We start from the raw sequence: 8,558 nt of genomic DNA on the forward strand, positions 1-8,558 counted from the left end.
GTCTATCAATCCAGGGTCGAGTCCGGTTGTAATCGAGCATGAGTCAAGCTGGGGCCGAGGGGGCGCTACTCCCCTTGCTGGCGGAGGTCAGGGCCGCTGCAGGACGCGGGCCCAAGGAACCCAGGCCACCGCCAGCCCCCTGCGGGGCCAATCTTGCAGAAAATCCATCCGACAATCAAATCAGAGCCGAGGTCGAACGCAAGTCAAGCTGGGGCCGAGGGGGCGCTACTCCCCTTACTGGCCGAAGTCACAGCCGCCGCGAGGCCAGAGCCCAATGGTCCCGGCCAAGCAACGGCTCTGACCACGGTCAGCCCCCTGCGGGGGCCGGCTGATAACCTATCGTGGCACTCAGCATAATCCAGCATGAACAATTGTTTGCCAACGACGCTCGCAATAATGCAAAAAAAAAAAAACTTTCGCTAGCATTATGCAAAAGATTGCCACTAGCGATTACGCAATCGACTGTCTCCTTTATACGGTAGATTGTCGCCGCTTGTAATACAGTAACCCAAACAGTACATACACTGTCGCCTACCGAAATACAGTGTAGCGGACAGTCGTTTCTGTAGTCCGGAGCCGCCCAATGACCAACAAATGCCTTTATCGGCTAAGCCTCTGTTGAGTCAACACAGATTTGATAAAACGGCTCAGGCGATTGTGCTGAGTGACTACTGTCGATAGAATGACCAGCCCAGACTCGGATATGTGGTACAGGGGGTATGCCGAGCTGACCTGTGTGGCGGTTCGACGGTTATAACAGATCCAGAGGTCACGGTAGGTCAACGGCACGGCAGAAGGAGGAGCCACAGTGGGTCAAGTCGACAAGCCACGATAGAAGGAGGTCGGAATGTCGCCGTAGGTTGGTAAGTCAAGTTCGGTCGAGCAATGCCCCTCCTACAGTAGACAACATACTAATAGTTGGACACTTCGACCCATGAACAATCGATATAGGACGATATTGAAGCATTTTCGATGCAAGTTTCTAATGAAATTTGTTGCATCGTGGTGCCGCTACGCCACCACTTATTTGGCCACAAATTGACACCTCGTCCCAGCTGACAGCACCCTTGCGACCTGTTCAAAGTACACAAACACATTAGCATACCAGTCTATTGGAAGTTTTGGAAGCAGCTGTCATCGCGTCACGCGTTATAAGTAGCAAAATGAAACAACACAATAGACCCCAATAAAAGGACGCCCAGGGCATTGCATTACACGACAGCTATGTAAAGTACGACTGCAAAAAGCGGCTGCAATCCGAAACGATAGACAATATCAGGCACAGAATACCCTATATTTGTGAACCTGCACAGCAGATAACGTAGTCTGTCCCGCGCCCTGCCCGAAGGTCAAATCACTACCGACGAGTCAGCCCAAACAACCACAGGGCTCAGATCGGTGGGCCGTCGTCCCCGGCTGAACTGACCGCCCTGACCGACAGACAGCTCTCCCCCTCCCCTTTGAGCCGCGCCCTGCCCTTCCCATCGGGCAGACACAGTCGCCAGCGGGTAAAACACGGGCTTAGGCAGCGGCGCCACTGAACACAGCAGGCGTATCCCCATAACGCGGACACCAGCAGCCACGTATGTTATTGTTATCACATCAGTCCCCATAGGCGGCTTAAACACGCAACAGGTCAATAGAGACGATATCATGTATAACGAGTACGCCCACTGCTTGGTCAAGATCACGAACTCCACTTCGTAAGCCTCCAACAATCGCAGCTTCTGAACGAAGCTCGAAATCCTACACGAGCACTTATATCTTCAAATAGCGCATTAATCTGATAGTTTGGTTAAATAGCGATAGCAAACAGCAACACGTTTAACTGTTCGCTCTTCATACAACGAGAAGGCACAGCTCATGAAGCATCCTCTTCTCCATTTCCATCTTCAATACCTCAAAATACTGAGGAGCAGTTTTCAACGAATGCCTCAGGGCTCAAGTCACTACGACCGGTAGATAAGCCTTTTTTAGCTAAGCGCCTGTGTCATAAAAAGCCCCCAGTTCTGCGCAGCTCGCCATTGATAAGTGAGTGTCTGACATCAGTCGTTTAGTCAGGAAGGCGAGAGATACCGGGCGCCAGGAAGTCGCCGCCGAGCGCCGCAGCGATAGCGCGGCTTGTCGAAGCCGATTCGGGAGCCCGGGACTCCCCCTCCTTGAGGCCCCATGGGGGCCGAGGCAGGCTACTGCGTCGCAGCGATTCAGATCATGCTCCATTGGCAGTTTGCAGTTAGACACATGCATAACGGTCACCGCTTCTAGTATGCATATTGTGAGATACTGTCTGGCACTTGCGCTAGAGAAAAACAACTTCATATTCAAGACTTGCCAAACCTGGGGCTTTGCTTGTAGATGCCAAGCCGATCAGCACTGAGGGTTCGGGATCCATTTCAGGGTCTCGGCAAACCACCATGAGGCCCCATCCTCGATATCATCTCCTGCTTCCACCCGGAGACGTCCCAAGACGAACCTTCCCACATCCCTATGCCACACTAACACGCTGCCTCGACAAGGCACACACACCGACCACCTGACGCGACACTACTACACTCCGCCCCCCCCCCCCCCCCAATCCACCCAGCGGCCGACCAAAGGACACCGTACCGTCCAGTCCGCTGCGCCGCGGTCCGAGGGGGCGGACGGGCAGCGGAGAGTCGCGCTACTGCGGTCTCCGCCGGGCGCCGCGCCGCCGACTATGCTGTCCCGGCTCACCAGACATGGAGCCGCTGCACAGGTTATTGAGCAGCTCCTCCAGATCTCGGTCTCTGCAACAGAACGGCGCGGGTTAGAGCACTGCCGTAGAAACAAAGACAAGCGTAAGTCACCGCTGCACAGGTTATTGAGCAGCTCCTCCAGGTCTCGGTCTCTGCAACGGAACGGCGCGGGTTAGAGCGGGGAACCACCAGAACGGGAGGGGTGAACCACAGCGAGAAACTACTGGAACGAGAGGGGCGGGTTAAGACTGGGCGCCTAATTTCTCCTAACCAGAGGAAACCCCTCACTGAAAATGTGTGCTTGGCCTGGTGCAGCACTCGGCAGGAACGCTGGGCAGCGTAATCCGTGAGACCCCGAGCGCGAGAGGGCCTGTGTGGGAAGGCGTGATGAATTCATCGAGAAATAAACCGTGAGTGGATCTGTGATTGTTTTCATGCTATGGCAGAGGACTGAAGGGGCAATTAATTCCAAGACATCCCGTATATGCATACAAAACTGGGGTGATTAATCACGCCGTGCCGTTGGGACAGGGGAGGGCCAGGGAGAAAAGACACCAAGGGCTCGTACTGGCGGGCGACCGGCGATATTTCGACGAGGGTGGCCAGACACCCACGGCGCCTCGTCAGCGGCCGCCGATGTTAAAGGGAAACTCACGAGGGTTCGTCGGCGGGCCGGTGCCAGGGACAGGGAGCAGACACTCACGATGGCTCGTCGGCGGGCGGCCGGAGCCATATAGACCCCATCCTTCCCGTAGGGGGTAATTGTGTACTCACGATGGCTCGTCGGCGGGCGGCCGGTGCCGTTTGGCGCCCGATATTATGCGGTACTGAACCGTATGGTGGTTGGCCTGCAGGTGTTTGAGCGACTGCGACTGGCAGGCGGCCCACTCGCTGATGTCGAACACCCCGCCGTCCATACAGGCGTAGTAGCGCCAGAGCAGGCCCAGCCACCGGCTCTCCGCCCAAATGTCGCCCTGAAATCGGGGACAAAGAGGACAGTGAGGACAGATTCGTGGTGGAATCACAGCAGACCAATCAACAATCAACACTCCACCGATCAAGGTAGTGCATTAGCGGTACATAGGCGATAAGCAGGATAAGACATGCAAACATATGAACAATCAACAAATGCATTACCGCACTCAAACGATAAGGGCTACCAAGACAGCCCAGAGTAAGACAGGCACAGCGTATCTCTCCCGTCAATTCTCCCCTCCCATCCCTGAGTCTCCCTCTCTAGTCTCTCCTGCCAACCCCCACCGGCCCTCCCACCCCGTCCGTCCGGTCCCTCTCACCCCTCTCTCCCGCCTCAGTCGCTCCTCTCACCTCCCTCGCTGCGTGCCGGATCTGACACGAGGCACAGCTACGAGCCGCGTACACGGGCCGGTCCACTCTGGTCCGACGGTGGCGGCGGTTACAGTTGTTACACCTGCGAGAAGAGTAGAGTAAGGCAGTGGTAACTACGGCGGGTACAGTTGTTACACCTGCGAGAAGAGTAGAGAAAGGCAATGGTTACTACGGCGGTTACAGTTGTTACACCTGCAAGGAGTGTAAAGTAATGCATTGGTTACTACGGCCGGGTAGTTGTTACACCTGTAGGGAGAGTCGGGTAGTTGTTACACCTGTAAGGAGAGTAGAGTAAGGCAATGGTTACTACGGCGGGTAGTTGTTACACCTGTGATGAGGGTAAGGGAACGGTTACTATACGGCGGTTATAGTTGTTACAACTGCGGGGAGCATAAGGGACCGACTGCTCGCAAATACTTTATCGTAACTGTACCAGGTTATGAGGTTACCCGTAACCAGTCGCTAGTCTTTTGCCTTCCCAATGATTCTAACCGGAGCATCTGTGTCACTGCATTTTCGTAGCCTCATCGGAGTAAATAACATGTCTCCAAGCCTCCCTCTATCCTCATCTGACTGTGCTAGGCCCATCAATGACTTAGTTATTTTCACACACGTGTTTCCCAGCCTCCAATATCCTCACCTGAGTGTGTTCTGCGTCTCCTCCATCTTCTCTCGCAGGCGTGTCATCATCTCGTCCATATACTGTCGGAAGGCCTCGTTCACCTCGTGCTTTTCTCGCGCCTCAGAATCAAACTCTGCCCGCTTCTCCTGTTTACCGGGAAAAAGGAGAAAAGAGTGGGTGGTGTGAGCTGATTGTTATAGTGAAAAACGACTTCCTCAAAGAACAGTTATAAAACAAAAGTTTTGTGTTGTAAATTCGCACAAATACACAAAAATATAATATGATGAAAAAATAGCCCGTCCTTATACAAGACAAATATAAATCGGAGCAAAAAAAAAAAAAATTCATCCCAAGAGACATAAAACGTAAGAATTGGTCCACACCCCGTCCTCCGCCCCTCGCTGCCACCTACCGGCTCTCCGACCAGCTGGAAGGCACGCTGCAGGATCTTGAAGGCCTCGTCGGCGCCCGGCGAGCGGCTCTTGTCCGGGTGCACGAGCAGCGCCTGACGCCGATAGTACTTCTTGATGTCGGCGTCCGAACAGTCGTGTGTTACACCCAGGATGCTGAGGCGATGACGGTGGAGGGGTAAAAACTCTGTTTCTCATCAGAATGATGAGAAACGTCAGCCAAGCTAGATGACGTTAATTTGAACAGAAGCAGGGTGACGAGGTAAATTGGTTGGTACTGTGCAAAAGGGGCGAGAGCGTAAAGATAAAGAGCAAGGTAGGCAGTAGTGGGAATTGAATATTACTAATCAAACTTATAAATATAGGGAATTGAGGTAAAAATTTAGATCAATAGCAATAATCGGCGGCGGTTCATCAGCCACGGGCCATCGCCCATCATGTCTGCTATCCGTACCTGTACGGGTCGGAGTCCTTGCAGGCGAGCAGTCTGGTCATTGCCTCGTCCCCGGTGGCCGGCAGCGCGATATTCGCCTGGAGGCCCTGCTGGGGCCCGGAGGAGGCGGCGCCCTTCCCGGGCCGGGCCAGCCAGGCTCGGACGGCGGCCAGGCGCGCCGACAGCGCCGCGCGGCCGGCCGCCGCCCAGTGCGCCGCCCACTGCCGACCAGAGAGGGCGCCGCTGCGCACGGCCGTCCACAGCAGGTCGGCAGACATGGCGGCCACGTCCAGTACCAGGTGCAGCAGCCAGGAGACCAGCGCGGCCAGCAGCGCCGCGCCCGGCGCCAGCTGCGCGCGCACCTTGCGCAGTAGCTGCCCGCCGCGGCCGCCGGCGCCCGAGTCGTCGGCGGCGCGCCGGCCGCGGCCCCCCGACCGGCCCGACCCGCGGCCACGGAACGCCAGCTCCTTGGCCACGCGCTCTGACTTGGCCCCGCCGCCGGCACTCAGCAGGTTAACGGGAGGCGGCCCCCGCGACTGGGATAGTGTCTTGTTGTCCGGCTTGTTGAGCGTGATGTCTGGCGGAAAAAGAAACATGCTCAGCGAAACTATCACACAGTTCAGAGTTTGAATAAAATGGTAGGTAGCTAATGTATGAGAAGAAATTTGGCTTAGCAAAACGACGGAAAAAGTCACTCGATTCATATTACCTAATTTTTTGCGGCAACAGTTCACATCATGGAGTATCATTTAATGCAGAATCTCTTGATTTCATCCAGTAGCTCACAAAGACGTTAAGGGGTGTTCCATAAAGTTTTCACAGGGTCTTCTAACTTCACACAGAACTTACCGACTTTCTTGGTCTCGTTGGACGTTTTGCCGCAGTTCTTTTGTTTTCCGACGTTGACGTCCACCTTTTTGGCGGTGTCTCCGTCGGAGGAAGTCGCCGCAGCGGGCGGCGTGTGCACGTGGGTCTGTGCTGGCCCCAGCGTGGATGAGGCGCCCAGGTTGTTGTTGTAGTTGAGCGGCCGGCGCTGGACGGTCGGCTGCGCCCGGTCTGGGTTGTTGTTGAGTGTCTCGGACCGCCGGCCAGAGGCAGAGCCGGGCACCTCTCCGGCGGATACTGGAGGAGGTGGGAGCGGCGGGTCAGGATCAAAACTTTTTCAAGAAGAGGGTCAGAAAATCAGTGGCGAAAGGAGTTCAACGCGACGAAACAGTCATTAAAATGGTAATCTCATGTGGGTTAGATAACAATCAGAGGCAAACTTTGACAAGATAGCACAGAATTTCACACAGTAGCATAGAACAAGGCAAACAATAACTTCCATAAGAGCCATTATATCCACGAAATAATCAGATCCATGAGCTAACCAACATGGTCACAGTTGGGGCAGACAATCTGAGCCCTTCGCCTACCTAGAGGAACGCCCTCTGCCCAGTGGTCACCTGTTCGTGTAAGTTTCTTGCTCTTGGCCTTCTTCTGCTCATTATCCCGCTCCTGCTCGACCTGACCCGGCGGCGTCGGCTCCCCATCGCTGACCGCTGGCTGTGGGGTCGTCTCCTCTTTGGTAGTCTTACTCTCAGCCTCTGAGACGCGTCTCCTCCGACCTCGCCCACCTCTCCTTCCACCCCCTCCGCCTCCCCCACCGGGAGTATCAGCGTCACCACGACTCGTTGTTTGTCGAGCGGCAGAGTCCACCGGTTTCGGCGCAGGTCCCGTCGCCGGCGCTGGCTTGGCGAGGACTGCCGAGTAGCTGGGCCGCGATGGAGGGGCTGCCGAAGCCGGGGCTGGTGATGGATTCTGCTGGACCGATGGTGAGTTTTGGGGTGACGGCGGCGTCTGGTGAGTGGTTGGAGGGTTCTGATGAGCTGGAGGACTCTGGTGAGCTGATGGATTCTGATGCGCCAGAGGTGAGCTCCTGTGAGTCGGCGAGGGACTATGGTGAGTCGGCGACGGATTCTGGTGAGAGGAAGGGACACCCTGGTGGGCCGGCGGCGGGATCGGGTGAGCCGGCGATGGACTCTGTCGGGCCGGCGGGGTGATCGATGCCACTACCGGGGCGGCCGCCGGGTCGGCTGAGTGCGGTGCGGGCGGCGGCTCGGCGGTTCTGGCAGGGGAGCAGCGCTCCGGCGGGTGGTGCGGCACGGGTGGAGGGGTGAGCTCGACTGGCGGCGCCGGGGCCGAGTACCCCAGCCACCCGCCAAGCCAGCTGCTCAGAAAGGAGCCGGGCGGCGGCGGCGGCGGCGGCTGGAGCGGGTCGAACAGCGGCGTGTCGAAGCCGGCCAGGTGCGCCGCCAGGTTGTCGCTGAGGTGCGCCGTGCCCAGCTCACCGTCCGGTGCCGCCGCTCCGGCCACCACCGGGTCGGCCTGGTAGGGCGGCGACGGCGGCGGGCCGCCAAAGTGCAGCTGGTGCCGGTCGCCGCCGTACAGCGGGTGCGGTGAGGGCGCCGCCGGCTGCCAGGCCGCCGCCGCGCCGGTGCTCGCAGAGCCAAACGGCGAGTACTGGCCGTCGCTGGAGCCGTCCGGTCCGAGCTCCGCAGTCAGTCGCTCTATCAGGTTACTGATGGAGTCGCGGCGCTCCAGGTCACCATGGGATTCCATCGCCACTTGATTGCTTCACTTCTGAGACAGCAAAGCCTGGGAAATGTAAAAAAAAACTTGTTATAATCAGGGGTTATGGTGAAATATGTTGGGAGTGACCAAGTTTTTTTAGAAGCAAGACAGGACTGCACAGCAGTAATCCAGTAATGAGGAATACCTATTTGCTTAGCAGTATGACAAAAAAAAATTGTTGAGCAGTGACTAGAGAGCAGTGAGTAGCAGTAACTAATGAGGTCTGGTGAGCAGTGACTAGATAGGTTTAGATGGCACAGTTTCTAAGCAGTGAGGCATTCAGGCTTGTTTAGAATTGAGACAGTGAAGATTCTGAAATGGTCAGGCAGTGGTAAGACAGACTTGGTAGTTGTAAGCCTGAAAAAAACTGTTAAGACAGCAATAGTCTTTGATTGCACTGGCTATATCTGAGAATT

General features: G+C 56.2%; 1 protein-coding gene across 1 annotated transcript; it reads right to left on the reverse strand.

Annotated features, from left to right (window-relative positions):
* Window positions 1-899: 899 nt before the first annotated feature.
* Window positions 900-8,163, reverse strand: LOC122367728 (BCL-6 corepressor-like protein 1). The gene is made up of 8 exons (XM_043341080.1): window positions 6,975-8,163; window positions 6,379-6,651; window positions 5,551-6,106; window positions 5,099-5,252; window positions 4,705-4,832; window positions 4,044-4,146; window positions 3,492-3,691; window positions 900-2,768 (listed from the first exon to the last, which is right to left on the reverse strand). The coding sequence occupies exons 1-8, from the start codon at window positions 8,128-8,130 to the stop codon at window positions 2,663-2,665; spliced, it is 2,676 nt and encodes an 891-aa protein (XP_043197015.1). The 5' UTR covers window positions 8,131-8,163; the 3' UTR covers window positions 900-2,662.
* Window positions 8,164-8,558: the final 395 nt, after the last annotated feature.

Source organism: Amphibalanus amphitrite, unplaced genomic scaffold (assembly GCF_019059575.1).
Source record: "Amphibalanus amphitrite isolate SeventyFive unplaced genomic scaffold, NRLGWU_Aamphi_draft 000892F_arrow, whole genome shotgun sequence".
NCBI lineage: Eukaryota > Metazoa > Arthropoda > Thecostraca > Balanomorpha > Balanidae > Amphibalanus > Amphibalanus amphitrite.

What these genes read in the sequence shown, in the direction of transcription:
- LOC122367728 (XM_043341080.1), bottom strand. Translation starts at nt 8,130, where the DNA reads ATGGAATCCCATGGTGACCTGGAGCGCCGCGACTCCATCAGTAACCTG. An exon ending in CAAGAAACTTACACGAACAG is followed by an intron (nt 6,652 to 6,974) that starts GTGACCACTGGG and finishes CACCTCCTCCAG; the next exon opens with TATCCGCCGGAGAGGTGCCC. An exon ending in TCCAGCTGGTCGGAGAGCCG is followed by an intron (nt 4,833 to 5,098) that starts GTAGGTGGCAGC and finishes CCCGGTAAACAG; the next exon opens with GAGAAGCGGGCAGAGTTTGA.